Here is a 17,182-nt window from a genome sequence, read left to right as displayed (position 1 = left end):
CTCAAAGAAGTCAAAGCACTTTTAATACTGTTTTATGTCATCATCTTTTCTCTCAGACCTAAGAGTCAGGTTCTAGTATTATTCCTATTTTGGGATAACAAACAGAAAGATGGCCCAGAAGCATTTCTTATTCACTTCTTAGAGTGCCTCTCATTTCTTACTACACATTATTTTGGACATTATTTTACAGTGACCTAAATTAAACTCCTTTTCTTCTAAGATTTAAGAGTGTTTCCGTTTTCTTAGTGGGCTTTGAAACCACTCGTAACTACATCTTACGGTTATTTTCAAGTAATTCCGGAAAGCCAAATACAAAGCAGGCATCACAGAAGATGCTTGTGATTATATTTTTCACTTCTCAACCTTCAGAAGTGATCTATCTACTTTGTTTTAAAATCTCCAGAAGAAAGCAAGTTGATAAAGGTACTTACCGACATTACTGATGCTAGATTAAGCATTATTTAAGCCCTTAGCTATTGACCTTGTACTTATGCACACTCTACAGCAGTAAGATAAACATTGCCGTGGCCTTCCCTAGCGTCGAGGAGCCTTTTGGAAGAGCCTCCACCCGTGGAAATGTGGAACCCAAACAAGAGCCACATTATCCATTGTTATTAAGTCTCCATACCTCACAAGAATGAGATTCTGTTTCCAAAGCCTAATGAATTCTGCAAACCATGTTTTTCAACCTGTGCTGAATTCGTGACCCCATGATGTATGCCCCCCCCACTTGCCTTGGTAAGCTTCTGAACCTGTGATATACGGTTGGCCTTTTGCCTAGGGAAAATGTGTCTTCCCAGGTATCTTGATGACTTCCCTTCCACTTGATGTAATCTTGCACTCATCTACTAAGGGTCGATTATCTCTGAAAGATTTTCCGTGGAGCTACACTGGCAGGACCCCTGAGGGTGGGAGACAGATACGCCATGAGGAGAGAGTTTGGGTATAGAGTTTATTTAGTGGGTATTGGAAACGGTATAAGAGTAAGGGATTATGGAGGGAGTGGTAGAAGGGGAGAGAGACCAGGGGTGACAGAGAAAGAGGAAAGAGAGAGGGGAGGAAGAAAAAAGAAGGGGGTAAGAGAAGACGGGAGAGAGGCCATAGTTACCTCTGCAGGTGCGGGGAGAGGGAGAGAGAATGCAGAGAGGGCAGAGATCAGCATGGTACCCAGGTGACAGGGAAGCTTAGCACAAGGCTAACAACTCCACGGCTGTTTTCTATCAAGGCTAACCCTTCCCCATAAAAGGGACCTCAGAAGCCAGTGCGGGCGGCTCTCTGGAAGCTCTAGGAGAGGCGGCTAGCAGGCCAGTTCTATATACAGCTTGCTTTAATCAGACCTTCGCGGAACTGTTTTTTTTCCTCAGGTCTAACAGAAACCACAGCCATGAAGGAAGAAATCTCCGTCTTTCCTCCTTCGCATCTTTTCCCTTAACTTGAAAAGAAAAAAAAAAAGAAAGACAGACAGACAGGCAGACAGAAGAAGCCTGTTCGTGTATTTCTGCAGTCGTCTCCTCAGATGGGAATTTGGCGGGGGCAGCTCCGGGTCCCCAGATTGGCCAGGCGCAGGGCATGAGCAGAGAAGCTCCTCACACCCAGGTTACTACGGCGAGCGGCGCGGGGCGTGTGCGCATGCGCCGCCCAGCGCCTGGGTTGTGGGTGCTGCCCGGAGAGCGCATGGGCAGACAAACTGTCCGTCGGTTTGTCCCGACGGGAGGGCAGCGTGGGCGCCATCTTCCTGGGGGCCGCCGGGGGGCTCGGCCGGCAGGGCGTGTGGCGGGCGCTCAGACTTGTCCCGGGGCGCCGGGCGGGGAGGGTGCGAGCGGAAGGCCGGGCAGGCGGGGCCGGGGAGAGGGCGGCCTGTGCGGTTAGAGCCCCGCGCGCTCGCTGACCCCGACGCCCTCCGTCCGCCTCCCCGAGCGGGGTCCCGACGGCGCAGATCTCGGAGCCTCGCCTAGGTATTGCTTTTCTCGGCCGTGTCCGCGTGGGTAGCGGCGCGGGAGAGCTCGGCAGGCCGGTGTCCCCGGGCTGGAGGGGCGCAGAGCGGTGCAGTGAGGTTGGGCGAGCTGGGGTGGAGCGTTTGCGCTCGGGACAGCGGTCCCGGTTAATCCGACAGCCAATTCGGGTGCAGACTGGCGCGACAGCCTCGGATCCGACCTAGCAAGTTGGCCTGGCGGTAAAAGAAGGAAACTCTGATCTTCGGGAGCGTGGACAAAGGCGTCGGGCTGTGGAATCGATGCCTTCGGAGGATTCCCCATTGATGATGGATGGCGTGAGAAGTCGGTGCTCTGTGGATTCGACTTAACGGTTCCTGACCCGGGACTGTGACTCAATGTGGTCATGCATTTTTTTTTTTTTTTAAATTTTAGACACCTGCATTATAAAAGGCAGATTATATCAGAGACTATTTGTGGACTGGGGTAGATGGTCTGCAGGAAAATTCAAGTTTAGCATTTTAACGTTCTTCATATCTGGGCACCAAGACATAGTTGGAGGCATATAGAAAACTGCCTCCATTATCATGTCTGGAAAATGCCTTTATTTGATAGTTAAAATCAAGTGGATTAGAAATTACGGCTCTTAAGTTCAGTGTCCCGTTTTTCTCCGACTCTTAATTAAAAGATACACACTTGCGATCATTTAATTAAGACGGTGATTTAAACGGAAGGATGACGGTAAAATTAGCCAGCTTTTAGGGATTGGCTTCCTGACATCAATACAGTCACTAATCACTTTGGCATTCATATCTGAACCGGGGTTAGTGTGTGTGTTGATTTTTGTGCAGTGGCATTCGAAACCAGAACAGGATAGTTTGTGTTTTGACTTTGGTGCGGTCTGCTGTGCCAGTAGACTGTGGAGATCCTGAGGAAATAGTGTATTGTGAGAAGTACTTTGAGTCTCCTAGAGATAGTCTTGATGTTACTGTCCACGAACAGATAATGACATTGACCTGCTGTGGCAAGGGCAAAGAAGTCTAAACATTAACTTTTACTTGGCACATTAGCACAAACTAGGTCTCTTGGATTGGAATGCAATGGCCTCGTGCCTGTGAAGCTGCCTTTAGTTAAGTCACTTAGGTAAGGTGGTTTTAAGCTAGGATGTGTTGTGAGAGGCATTTTGAATTTGGCGGGTACTTATTGCCTTGAAATGTCTTCGAATTCATGTACTTGTAGTTGAATTTATGTCCTCGGATTCTATCCCTCTTGAATTTAAAAAGTTTAAGGGCAGACAAAGTGGTGCTTACCATTTGCTCCCCAAAATATTTAAAGACTTAAAACGCAGCCAAGTCAGTTGACATAGGCGTCTTGGAATTTGAATGTGGACAGGTGTTTCAAGGAGTGTTTTTATAGTTTTTGTTGAAATGTTGGGTGTAAATATTAATTTTTTGAAATCAGGCTTACACTTTTGTTTGTACTGCAAAGATTTTAATAGTAAATCTCAATTTTAAAATGTAGTGTATGCCATTATTTTTATTAACTTCTAGTTCAAGAAGTTTAATCTATAGACCAGCTCCCCCTTTTTAAAGATATTCTTTCAAACTTGAAGGAATATATTTATGTACAGTGGTACTTAAGTTTAAAGGAACAAAACTTTATTTGCACATTAATATTAATTATGATTAATGTGGCACATTTGAAAGGTTATTTGGAAAAAATTGGGTGTCTGTAAAGGCTCTAGGTACTGGTATCCTTAAATAATACTAAATTGAATTTTTTTTCAGTAATGAATGTTGGCAATCCCAAGATTCCAAACTGGTCTTTATTCTTGTTTATTTTTCTATATTATTATTAAGGTTTCTGTAATGTAAGTGTGTAGGGTAGTTTTTTGAAGTGGCTATTGGCATAATAAAATTTCAAAGTTGATATAGTTTTTGTTTTTTGTTTTCTTCGTGTCTGTGCTTGAGATGAATTTTAACAGTCTACTGTTGTAAGCATATCGGAGGATGAGTGACATTGATTTTTTTTTACATTTAGGGATGCTATCATATTTGCCTTAATTACATTGTAATAACGCTTGTTTCTGTATTTGTGATATGTGGAATTTGTATCCAAATGGTAGCCATTGACTTGGCTTTCTTGCATAATTGCTAGTTTTTGAGCTTTGATTTTTTTTTATCCAGTATATCATTTTGAATTGTTGCTTTGTCTGACTTAGTAGTGTGTCTTGGAAGGGTGGAGAATGGCAAGGGAGTTGGACATAAGTCTGAACTACATGCTTGGGTCATCATTAGGTAAAATGATGGAAGGTCTTTAAAAATGATTTTCAAGTCGATGTTTTACTTATAAAACAGATTTTTTAAAAAGTACATCTACAACTTCTATATCAGCATGTGATAAACCCAGAGTTTACTTAATGATGGAATTCAGTGAGTTTTGGTATATTTTATACACTCATGTAACCACTACTACACTCAAAATATCTATTCATACATTTTCATGCAAATTCCAATCATGTAGTATAATTTTCAGCATACATTTTTAGTTTTTAATACTTCCCAGCTGTCTGCTCTGGTTTTATACTTCTTTTTTGAAGAAGTATAATCAAGTTCCCTTTGGGACAAATCATTTTGTAATGCCCACAATTTTCATGCTTTATAGTGTTTCTTTCTACTAGGTAATTCTGAAATGGATATCAGGCATTGAGATCAATTACAGAGTTCAAAGATTAATTATATTTCATTTTCTTTCCACAGTTAAGTTGCTTTTACAGAATTAACAGGTCTCCAAGAAATAAAAGGAAAAGGTAAGACTTCCGAGCTTACGGCTTCGCACAGAACCGCGACAGCATCAGATAGATCAGTGTGTCTTTGTACCTTGCTTCTCTTTCCGTGGCTGCTGAGTATCCTGAGCAGAAACCAACATTGACCTGACCATAGCTGGCTTTTCTGAATATGTAAACTTTATTATGGTTACTTAGGGGCCAGGAGGAGGCATGTTTCTAAAGAGTCTGAAAGTAGTTTGATTTTGTTGTAAAACAGCATTTGGCAGACTTACAAGGGAAAAGTTGGTACTTTTGATGTTCCTATTGAATAGGATAGGTGACGTGAAGTGTTACTTTAAGGCAGTTGGTTTATCTGTATGTCTAGACAGGAGAAAGCATATTTGTTTTCTTTAAGAATTAGATAAGATCAGTTTTTTGCAAACTAGTATCTTGCTTCCACTTATTAATGCTGAAGGAAGCAGGAACCAGGTAATTACTAAGCTAGTTTGCGTTGGGTGCTGCTAAAGTAAGTCTTGCTATTATGTGTACCTTTCTGTCTGCAGGTCATTTTTGCTGTGGTTTGAGCCCAGCATGGCTGTAGTCATCCGTTTACTGGGGCTCCCCTTTATTGCGGGGCCTGTGGATATCCGTCACTTCTTCAAGGGATTGGCTATTCCTGATGGAGGAGTGCATATAATTGGAGGGAAAGTTGGGGAGGCTTTTATTATTTTTGCAACAGATGAAGATGCGAGACGTGCCATAAGCCGTTCAGGAGGGTTTATCAAGGATTCACCTGTAGAGCTTTTTCTCAGTAGCAAGGCAGAGATGCAGAAGACCATAGAAATGAAAAGAAGTGTTCGTGGAGGAAGAGGGCGACTGGGGTCAGGGGCCTCAGGGGTTAGCAACCTGTGTCATTTTATTGATGCTATGAAGAAAGAGGAGAGTCATTCTGGATATGGCTCTTCAGTTAACCAAGATGCTGGGTTTCACTCTAACGGTGCAGGACTTGATGTAAGGCCAAGAAAGACTAGGCCATCGAAGGCTGAGAACCCGTACTTGTTTCTACGAGGTTTGCCTTACTTAGTAAATGAAGATGATGTCCGTGTCTTTTTCTCTGGTTTGTGTGTGGATGGAGTAATTTTCTTAAAACATCACGATGGCCGAAATAATGGTGATGCTGTAGTGAAGTTTGCTTCATGTATTGATGCCTCAGAAGGTCTTAAATGCCATAGGAGTTTCATGGGTTCAAGATTTATAGAAGTAATGCAGGGCTCGGAACAACAGTGGATTGAATTTGGTGGCAGTGTGACTAAGGGTGGTGACATTCCTTGTCTGCGATCTGAAGAACATTCTCCTTCAAGAGGGATGAACGACAGACATTGCCGAAAGCGATCTCATTCAAAATCTCCTAGAAGAACACGTTCTCGCTCTCCTCTTGGATTTTATCTTCACTTAAAAAATCTGTCCTTAAGTATCGACAAGAGAGATCTAAGGAATTTCTTTAAAGACACTGACCTGACTAACGAGCAGATTAAATTTTTATATAAAGATGAACGAAGAACACGGTTTGCCTTTGTGATGTTTAAGAACCTGAAAGACTATAATACTGCCCTGAGTCTGCATAAGACTGTGTTACAATATCGTCCAGTTTTTATTGACCCAATTTCTAGAAAGCAAATGATGAAGTTCATTGAATGCTATGAAAAGAAGAGACCAGGGTCACAGAAGGACTTTGAAGACGGCTGCTCTGGTCAGAAACTGTACATATATATAAGAAACTTTCCATTTGATGTCACGAAGGCCGAGGTGCAGAAGTTCTTTGCAGACTTCCCCCTTGTGGAGGATGATATTTATTTGCTTTATGATGACAAGGGAGCTGGTTTGGGGGAAGCACTGGTGAGATTTAAGTCAGAAGAACAGGCCATGAAAGCTGAACGTTTAAACCGAAGAAGATTCTTAGGGACAGAGGTGCTGTTAAGACTTATATCTGAGGTACAGATGCAGGAGTTTGGTGTCAATTTCTCCTTGATGTGTGGTGAGAAAACACAAGCCCGTTCCCAGTCACACAACAGAGATGACCGTTCCCATCTGTTTGCCTTACACGACTCACCAGTATGCTCACTTGGCTGGTCCGAAAGGGTTGATTATCAGCTGGAAGACTTAAGGCATCCCCACAGGTATTTCCAGCAATCTGACAGGCACCCTCCAGAAGACTTCCGGCACTCTCCTGAGGACTTCCGGCACTCCCCGGAAGACTATAGACACTCCCAGGAGGAACACATGAGGCGCTCTAGGGAGGAAGACTGGAGACGGCCTCTGGAGGACTGGAGATGGTCACCGGAAGATGATTTCAGGCACTCTTATGAAAAAGACTTTAGGCAGCTGCCAGAGGAGGACTTCAGACGGCCACCTCAGGAGCACTTCAGGAGGCCATCCCAGGAGCACTTCCGACGGCCACCCCAAGAACATTTCAGGCCTTCCCAAGAGGAGTATTTCAGGCATATGCCAGATGAAGGCTTTAGGCACCCTTCTGATGAGGACTTCAGGACCCCCCAAGAAGAAGATTTGAGATGTCCCACTGATGAGGACTTCAGGCAGCTCTCTGGGGAAGACCTCAGGGACGTACCAGAGGAGGACCCTAGATTTCCTGATAGTTTTAGACCTTCTGGTGAGGATTTTTGGACCTCACCTGATTTCAGGGGTCATCGTCCTTTTATGAACTTTAGTCACCTAGATGGTGGCAAATTTGATTTTGGAAAGCACAATATGGGATGTTTTCCTGAGGGAAGATTTATGCCTGATCTAAAATTAAATTGTGGTTCAGGTAGAATAACTCCTGTTAAGATCACAAATCTTCCATTTAAAGCTAATGCTAATGAAATTTTAGACTTTTTCCATGGTTATAAAGTCATACCTGATTCAGTTTCAATACAGTATAATGAGCAAGGGTTACCTATAGGAGAAGCCATTATTGCTCTGATAAACTATAATGAAGCTGTAGCTGCTGTTAAAGAACTGAATGGTAGACCAGTTGGTCCCCGCAAAGCTAAGCTCATTTTGCTATAGAGAGCCTCTCATCTCAGTTCGTAGTTTTCTTCCACAGTATTGATACAGTAAAAATACAGCCTTTTAAAAAGTTTATTTTTAATTATATAATTAACTTTTAGTTTTAACCTGTGACTAGAGAAAATGTGTTATATAAATCTGGTTTTCCTTTGCTTACAAATGGACATTCTTCTCCATAATTTAAAATTACATATGCTCTCTTTTTCTTTGCTAGGGCAGAGAAAACAAATTTCCTGAATTCATTAGTTTCATTGATGTTATGGATAAACCCCAGTCTTGTGAAATGTGGGGTTATGTTTGGGGAAGGTAAATTTATCTTTAATTTTGTTTTCACCATTTTTTACTCAGACTGTCTAAGGAAATGACGGATGACTGGTTGTTCAGGTTGGCACTTTCATTGCTACCAGTTGCAGAACTCCCTTTTGTGTGAGATATTGTGTTAAGGTCTCCTCTTAACTCTGAATAGGTCAGAAAATGAACGTACTGTGAACTTGAAATTTATTTATATGAAAGGCTTAGGAAATTCTCAAAATTTGTGTTCATAACTTTGAAAAGTTTTATAAAAATAAAATTGCAACTGAAATACTTATTAACTTGTATTTGTATAACAAAAGCAAAGACAGAATTGCGTCTGGGTATTATAAAAAATTTTCAACAGTTGTCTTAAAATTATATGGTAAATGGGACCAAACAATCTATAATACACACAGGTCTATAGTTTCTCCAATATTATTTTATCTTAAGCACTGGAGGCCTAGGGCTTATCCTAACTAAACTGCTAAGATTAACACAAAATGTTCAGAAGACAGTAAAATAATTTGTTTAGGGCTAGAGGGGAACTCTCAGGCTATGACAAATGAATCTAGTTTTTCCAGGGAATCTACTGGTGACTCATTAGGTTTCCTTTTTAGATTCAAAATTTTGTATTTATTCAGACTCACTAAATATAAGATGTCTGGGTGTGAATTTTGACTGATATTCAATGTTTATATTTTGCTTATACTCAACTAGATTTTCCTTACCTTAAATAGAAGTAGCTGACAATGGACACATATTTTATTAGGAATAAGTGCTTTATATGTATGCTTTCTATTATCTTTTTAATGTTATTCTTCACAAATGAGAAATGAAGTTTAGAGAGGTTAAGCCAGTTGCCTGAAGTTAACACGAAGTTAAGGAACCGATCTTAACCCCGTAAGGAGATTTCTGACCATACCATGTCCATAAATATCTTACTGTGTCACTGGGTTACTGTGTCACTTGGTTAACACGAAGTCAAGGAACCGATCTTAACCCCGTAAGGAGATTTCTGATCATACCACGTCCACAAATATCTTCCTGTGTCACTCGGTTATGTGGTATTTCTACTTTAGTAAGATCATGATAAAAAAGTATTTTCAGTTGTAAATTATATTTCCTTTCTTTGATTTATTTTTAAAGTTGCATTTAAAGTATGACACTTAAACATTGTTAGCGAAATTAAAGAGAAAATTTTAATTAAGAATTTAGTTTCTCTTGGAATATATATATATTTCCAAGTCAAAGTTCATTTTTTCTAATTCATGATTTTTATAGTTTAATATGAAACAAAGTTTTACCTACTTCCTTCATCCAGACATTTCCCACAGAGTAATTGTGAATAAATCTTTTTTTTTAATATGGTGTATTATTTAGCTACTACAGAAGTAGAATACTTTAAGTATTTTGAGTTAACATTTGGTGATATAAAGAAATCTAAGAGAAGCCTGTCTAAGTTTTTGTTTTTAATAGTTAATAATTAAATAGAATTGATAAATTATGTTAAAAAAGTACATTCTGAGTCCTAAAACTTGAAAACCTAAGCCAAGCACAGTGATTAGATAGCTGTTTTATTTGATGGAATCTGCCAGACTGTAAATACACTTTCCAGATGAGTCCATGGAGATACAACTGAGATAAAGCTGAAGATGAAAGGCCATTGACTATGCAGTCGCTTTGCAAACTGGGCTGTGGTGGGAAGGGCACGGTGGATGAGAGACGAGCTGGGAAACACTGCACTGCCTTGATTCTTGTTAATTTATGTTATGTGTGAGTACTTTGCATGCATGCATGTGTGCCGTGTGTCTGTGGAGTAGAGACGTGTGCTCCTAACCACTGCGCCACCTTCATTCCCAACCATTGATTCAAACTAAATACTGTAGCTGTTTGTTCTCAGTCATGAGACTCAATCTACATCCATTGGTGTGCTTGTATGCAGGCTAGAGTTGGACAGTGAAGCACTTTTCCACTCTTTTGTGAGGTAGGGTCTCTCGCTGAAAACTTGCTGGATTGACTGGCTAGCAACCCCTGGATCTTCCTGGATTTGTTCTTCGGCGCTTTCAGGCTTTGTGGTTGTGCAGCAAACACCTAGCTCAGCCCCAAGTTTAATATTTTGTAAACTTCATTATAAAAGTTTATTATTGAAAACTTGTTTCTAACACTGCTTTGAGTAACATGTTGATTTAACTTCAATTGGCCATGGTAGTAGCTAATATTTATACCAAATCAGAATGTTTCTCATTTGCCTAGCCTAAGGAACTGTACACGCAGCTTCAGACATGTGACAGAATGGTCCTACAGCCTCATGTGCAGATCACCCAGCTTCAGTAAGTCCATGGCCGGTTTTCTATTTCTCAACAGTGGGTACACTGGGAGTGTACGGGCTCTCTTGCATTCAAGTCATACTTTTTTCTGTTCAGAATGTATATAAAAATAGTAAAACATGTCCAGAGAGTAAACTTACTCCAAGGTATGAAAAACAACCCCAGAAGTGTTCGTTCATTTACCAAGCAGCCGAGGATGCTGTTAAGAAGCAGTGGCTTTTGATCCATCATTACTACTAAGCCTCGCCACTGAATCTTAATTTTCGCTAGAGATGCCAAATCATGGTCTATTTAACACGTTGAGCTTTTGTTGTCAGGGCCTCATCATGCATGCTAGGCTAGTGCTAACTCCCAGCCCAGTTTCCACATTCTTAAGTGTACTTAGATCCTAAGTACATGGCTGATTTTGCCTCGTTGCCCACAAAAAGTAAAATTTGGTCTAATATTCCTTTTGTTTTTATATACATGTTTGTTTATAATTTTTTGTTATTGTGTTTTTGAGACGGGGTTTCTCTGTGTAACAGCCCTGACTATTCTGGGACTCACTCTGTAGAACAGGCTGGCCTTGAACTGACATTCACCTGTCTCTGCCTCCTGAGTGCTGGGATTAAAGGTGTGCACCACTACCACCTCCTCCTCATCTTTTTTTTTTTTTTTTTTTGTCTCATGTAGCCCATGCTGGTCCTGAACTCAGCGGAAGCCAAGGATGACCGTGAACAGCTGATCCTCCTGCCACTGCCTTCTAAATAGCTGGCTAACAGGCTTGCGCCCGCATGTGTGGGGGCAGTTTCTGAAAGCACAGCTGTCAAAGCACAGCTGTTTCTGTGTTAGGCGCTGACTTGGCAGATGGGGCAGGTGCTGCCTGAGAGAAGTCCCTATCTACTGAATACCATAGCTGTTTCCCCTCTCCGCTCTAACATCACATCTGAATACTGACCAAGAATCTAAAAACCAAGTAACAATCTAGAGCTTTAAAAGTACTCTGAGAAAAAGTACCAAAGCAATCTTATTCTCAGGAAGAAACACTTTAAATTTTTCTGTTTTGAATAATTGCTTTGAGATTCATAAAATCATAATTGTTTACCTAAAGAAAGAGCAATGTCAGATGTAAGGAAAATCTGGATTTAGGAATAAAGTGTCTGCATGTTTCCTGACTACGGTGGCCTAGGCAGAGCGCGTTCAGCGGTTTGCAGCACGCTGTGATGAGGGAGGCAGGATCTAGCAGGTCACTTGCCTTCCAAGTGTCCGGGACTTGTACAATGCACAGGGCTTCCGAGTGAGAGCAGGTTTGTTTTTAAAGCCAGTATGGCTGACTGTGGCCTTTTTAGCTGGAAATTTAAGTGTTACGTACATTTATAACTGTATGTCTTATACCTTTATTTAGCTACATTTTCGCTGAAAACACTAAATTTACACACCAAATGAAGAAACAAGGTTGTAATTAAAAGAAACAATCTTTTTACTTAAGGCATTATGGCATACAGTTATTAACTGACCTCTTGCTATTTCAAACCAAGTTTGAACCTAAAAGAAACTATCCAACCTCTGCCACCTGCCTCCCTTTCGCATCTTCAATAGGTTACATAAACTGCAGTACATCTGAAATCCGTGAAATACATAGTCCAGTGTTAATAGTACATATACAGAAAGATACGCTACTATAGATGGCATGTTGAAAGACTGGTATGAGCTGGGCGGTGGTGGCGCACACCTTTAATCCCAGCACTCAGGTGGCAGAGGCAGGCAGAGCTCTGTGAGTTCCAGGTAGCTGGGATACACAGAGAAACTGTTCTGAAAAACAAAACACCCCCCTTCAAAAAATAAAGACTGATATGTAACATTAAAGAAACATCATTTTTGTGAGCATAATTTTCTTTAATCCCGCCCCCCATTTCATAGCAGTATTTCATTTGAAGTTTAACCTGTCAGTGAGTGTGATGTGATCCCAGATTCCGCCACTTAACATGAAACAGAAATGTGAGTTTCTAAGATTAGTTTTCATCTTCTGTCACATCTAACTCTTCGTCATCTTCATCTTCGACTTGTTGGTCCTTTCTCGTTCGACAGGTGGTTATCTGTTAAGAATTAACACATGAAAGAATAAAAAAAATGCTTCTCCACATTTCGCATCTTTTTACATGTCCTTCTAGGAAAGGGTGTATAGAACAACTATTTCAGCAAGGCTGAAGTCTCCCTTTATCAGTGTGTGTGAGGGTGACTGTGTTTGATCCAGCAGTGACTTCAGGAACCATCACTGGGCCGTGAATGCTGTGTCTGAATGAGAGCCGTCAAGTGGATGGAAACCAGATGTCAATTGGGCAGCAAGACTGACGGTAGCAATGTGGGGTGAGCTGAGAACCAGGTCACCAGCTGCACATCTTTTTCTTCCTCAGCTGTCTCACTAAAACCTCTGAGGGTGATCTGTGCCCCCCAGGAGACGCGGGGCCACGACTGAATACCAGCGATGGTCACACTGTGATGCATTGCTACTGACCGATGTTGCTCAACACCTTACAGTATATAGACCCCCAGGTCCCTAATCTCAAGTTAGGAAGGCTGCGTATTAAAAATACCCTACTATACACGATTTAGTTCTAAGTAGAATTTTATATGGAATATAAAGACAATTTATGGAGTTACATGTGTCAAGGCTAAAATAACAGAAACGCCACTTGGCTGGGGAAGAGATGACATAAAGCAGAGACAATGCACAGACTCCAATGACAATTTTTACCTTTGGCAATTTTGCCTAAAATTAGATTTTGAGATTGTTTAATTTTAAAATTCTGAGGCAATATCAGATTTTGGCACATTACAGTTATGTTTTTGACTGTTGATCTAAAGAGCTATGGGTCATGAATTATGCCTAGGAAAAACCACTTTCAGGTGTATTTTCTACACAGATGCTCACTGGTTTTTGAATTTGTATTGATACAAGACACAGCAAATCTACATTTTCATTTTCTGTCTTTGCAGCCGTGTCTTCAGTGTGCTGCCTCACTGAGCAAAGAGAGCACAATCAGACATTTCCACCATTCCAGAGGAGACAGCGGGGGGGGGGGGGGGGAACGTAGCAAGGGGGCAGCCCTTGTAGTTAGTACCCAACAGTTCCAAAGGCAACAACTCAAATTTCTTTACACGTAGCAAGGGGGCAGCCCTTGTAGTTAGTACCCAACAGTTCCAAAGGCAACAACTCAAATTTCTTTACCATTTTTTCGCTCACCTGTCCAGTTCCAGATGCGCACTTAGTTGATACTGATCTCTGAAGAGGTGACTTTGAATTTGCTCTTACAATATCTAAACGAGATGGATAATCTGGTAGATACAGAGAATTTCGGAAAACCTATTGCAATGTAAAACAACATTATAAAGTAGATGCTATACGAACATCTAGATAATCCACTTACATTCTTAAATTTGAGTTATGTAAGCTTAATAGGGGGAAATTACAAACCTAGTCATGTTAGAAAAGAAGGGTAAAAAAATTCTCCTAGAATCATGTAAGTTGATAGAAGATGTACGGCCGTCAAATTCATTTGGTTGAGGCACACACAGGTGTGTTAGACACTTATCTTTGGTTCTTTCTGCTTCGCCTACCTTCATTGAAGGGGTGTCACCGCACAGTTTTCATTGGAGCCACCCTAGCCCTAACACATTAGAATTGGAACCTGTCCGTGTTTCTCAAGTCTTCTTGTCTTTTATACTTTATACCCACGTTTCTAACACACATGAAGAGTCAAGGTCAATGTGAATTTCAGATACCTCCTTCCAAACTCTTTATTCCACATTTTTTATTTAAAAAAAAAAGCAGCAATGGTCCCAATCATAAAATTATTTTTTGTTGCTACTTCATTCCTGAAATCTTGCTACTGTTATGAATCATTAATATCTGTGTTTTCTAATAATGGTCTTAGGTGACCTCTGTAAAAGGGTCAATTGACCCCCCATAGGGGTTGTGACCCAGAGGTTTAGAACCATTGCTCTAGAAACAAGCATCGACTCCTTTTTATTATTATTACTTCAAGGTGTAACTTTTAAAAAGCTGATCAGTTACTTCACGCCCCTGACCAGAACTGGTTATTCGCCCCACAGCAAATATCAGAATCCCTATACAGTTATTTTCCCCGACCCAACCTTTCCTCTGCCCACGCCCGCCAACACACGCCACTGCCGGCTTGCCTCTTCTGCTTCATCTGTTCAGAGCCGCATCATCTAGAAAATGCCTCTCTTCTACGGCTTACATCTTAAATATGTTTTAAGGCTTTTGGTCACCTAATTTTTTCTCTGCAGTATTTAATGTCATCAACTAATGAATTCTCTGTATACTTCATATACCTTTTATTATAGATAAATAGTGTCCAACAACATGTTCTGAGATGAAAAAATGATGTCCAAAAAGACTCCTGGCTATGTGTGGCTGCTAACACTAGGAAAGATTTCTGTGAGATTTTGATTTTTTTAAAAAGATATTAAGGTAGCCACATAAAATTTAGTCCTACTATATTGGGTGTAGACTCAATTTTATAATGAAAGGCTTTATACCTAGCAGCATGGGCATTATACTTAGTTAATACCTGAAGTACTTGTACATACTAATGATAGACCTTTCTTCACAGCCCATTTAACCTCAGGTTAGGATAGGTATGTAGAGGTTGAGGGCTATGTTTCCATTCATTCCGTGCTCAGTGTTTAAAGTACATGCTCTTCATTCACAACAGTGTAAGGACCTTTGCATTATCTATGCCATCAGAAGATTTTGGCCATCTCAAGCTCCTTTGGCTTTAAGGCTATGGAACCATCCATCTCTCACACCCCACACTGTGAGATTGGTTGCATTATAAAATTTTAATGGCTACATAGAATTTTTTTCTTTCTTGATATCACTGGTAATGTAGACTATTCTTATTCATGATCCTAGTACTAAGAATGGTGCTTGGCATACAGGCGCTGAACAACCCAGTTGTTGCTTGGACATCTTAGGCGGTAAGTGGCATAATTTGTATTTTACCATAAAGATAAGAAGTTAATTTATTCAGTACTATTCCACTGAAATGTGAGGGAAGTTGTTCAAACACACATCTACTATAGAACCTTGAAGCCTTAGTTTTTCATCTGTCTCTGCACAGCCTACTTAGCTGGCTGATTAAGAGCAGCGGTAGGTTATAAAGGGCGCAGAGGGACCTATCTAGGGCTTCTGGAATGGGGAGAAGGACTTGAAGGGTCAGCTGAACTTAACCTGAATATCAGGTTACTATCAGGAATGTTAGCCAACGGAGACTGGTACTGGAAAAGGGGGCTCCGGGTTTGCAGCAGGAAACGACACGAGTCACCATCAACTCTAGCTGTAGCCTTAGCAAAAGCCTTACGAGCAGCATGGGACAGACTTTGAGGTGACGCCCAGCTCTGCTACTAAACTAGCTATCGGCCTCTGAGAAATTCCCTGTTTCAGTGTTTCTCATCCTTAGAGTAAGAACTATAATTTTTTTTAATTGGTGGATTAATTAGCAGAGTTAAAATACACAGATCTGTTCAAAGCGATAATTGCATAAATATTTGCTACTATTTTATAACTGTCATGTAAGAGTCTGATAATCTTTTAAAGAAGAAAACACGGAAAGGGCGAAGATGAAATGTTGGTTAGAGTACTTGAGGGAGTGGCGGTCCTCTGTTAAAGTACAAAGGGCTATTTAGGTTACACACAGTAACGTAGATTATTACCCATACACACTGAAGCTCTCAAACATTTCCACGCTAACGGAAGAACCGAGTCGGATGCAGGCCCTACCTCCAGATCCTCTTCCTCGTCGATCTTCTGTATGTTTTGGTACGCAGCAGTGAAGACCTCTAAAGCTTTGCCATGAAATAACATTTCAATTGTGATAAACTCTGAAAATATGTTCTGAAAAACACCAACATTGGAATCTTAAAGTCATTTCAATTGTTTTTATACATTTAAGAGTGTATTGTGTGGAACCATAGTGTTTTATATTCTCCACTATAGTCTTAGTATTTTATAAAAGAACACAGTGTCAGTTTTTGTGCAAGACAAACACAGCTGAAATAAATATGTGAAAACCTCACAGCAGAAACATGAACTCTGCAAAGTGTGCCTTTGTTACTACTCACTTTTTTTTAAAAAAAATTTCTTTTTACATGATAATTGACATTTAGATGAAAAAAGATGACTAAAATGTACACCACTATATACTCCTGCATCCTATAAATATTCATGGTAAAAATTTGAAGTATATTTTTAAAAACTATAGAAGACTGGCCTCTGAGATAAGGCATGGAACTGTGACCAACAATAATTGCTACTCTGTGATGCAGGCCCTGGAGGGCTGTCGTGTACTTGACTGTACAAGTAAGTATCATAATTGATTATATCCTTCTGGAATATCTGATGGAGTTGAAGAATGGTTAGTTATAGTTTTCCTTAGTTATGATAAAGATTATTATTTTTACTTGATAACTGTTTTTTATATGTAATTTTACTATGTTAAAATGAAAGCCTTTCTTTTTTGTTTAAACAGAAAAAGGGGAAATGATGTGGGAGTGATTTCTTATTAATAAAGAAACTGCCTAGGCCCCTTGATAGGCCAACCCTTAGGTGTGTGGAGTAAACAGAACAGAATGCTGGGAGAAAGAAGCTTAGTCAAGGAGTCGCCATGATTCTCCCACTCCAGACAGACGCAGATTAAGATCTTCTCTGGTAAGCCACCTCGTGGGCTACACAGATTATTAGAAATGGGTTAGATTAATATGTAAGAGCTAGCCAGTAAGAGGCTACAGATAAC

At 40.5% G+C, this 17,182-nt stretch overlaps 2 protein-coding genes across 6 annotated transcripts in view; one reads left to right on the top strand and one right to left on the bottom strand.

The window, feature by feature from the left end:
• Positions 1-1,706: 1,706 nt before the first annotated feature.
• On the top strand, positions 1,707-8,353 carry Rbm12b (RNA binding motif protein 12B). 4 transcript variants are annotated; one of them, XM_050165008.1, is made up of 3 exons: positions 1,707-2,331; positions 4,691-4,740; positions 5,262-8,353. In XM_050165008.1, exon 3 carries the CDS (start codon positions 5,290-5,292, stop codon positions 7,762-7,764), a length of 2,475 nt encoding a protein of 824 aa, XP_050020965.1. In that variant the 5' UTR covers positions 1,707-2,331; positions 4,691-4,740; positions 5,262-5,289; the 3' UTR covers positions 7,765-8,353. The 4 variants fall into 4 exon arrangements, with proteins under 4 accessions (XP_050020965.1, XP_050020946.1, XP_050020938.1 ...); XM_050164989.1 differs by having other exon boundaries at positions 1,707-3,074; XM_050164997.1 differs by having other exon boundaries at positions 1,816-1,955.
• Positions 8,354-11,820: 3,467 nt separating this feature from the next.
• Positions 11,821-17,182, bottom strand: part of Cibar1 (CBY1 interacting BAR domain containing 1) — a 16,262-nt gene continuing 10,900 nt past the window's right edge. For both annotated transcript variants that reach the window (XM_050165021.1, XM_050165030.1), the window contains 3 exons: positions 16,171-16,284; positions 13,609-13,728; positions 11,821-12,460 (listed from right to left, as the gene is read on the bottom strand). In XM_050165021.1, coding sequence (XP_050020978.1) covers positions 12,377-12,460; positions 13,609-13,728; positions 16,171-16,284 — 318 coding nt within the window. In that variant the 3' untranslated portion in view covers positions 11,821-12,376. The remainder of the gene's footprint in view (positions 12,461-13,608; positions 13,729-16,170; positions 16,285-17,182) is intronic.

This window comes from Alexandromys fortis, unplaced genomic scaffold (genome assembly GCF_014885135.2).
Source record: "Alexandromys fortis isolate MF-2015 unplaced genomic scaffold, M_Fortis_MF-2015_v1.1 scaffold_18, whole genome shotgun sequence".
Classification (NCBI taxonomy): Eukaryota; Metazoa; Chordata; class Mammalia; order Rodentia; family Cricetidae; genus Alexandromys; species Alexandromys fortis.
This window is presented reverse-complemented; position numbering and strand designations above follow the sequence as displayed.

Bases quoted from the DNA above. Each gene is read 5' to 3' on its own strand.
- Rbm12b (XM_050165008.1), top strand. From the start codon at position 5,290: ATGGCTGTAGTCATCCGTTTACTGGGGCTCCCCTTTATTGCGGGGCCT.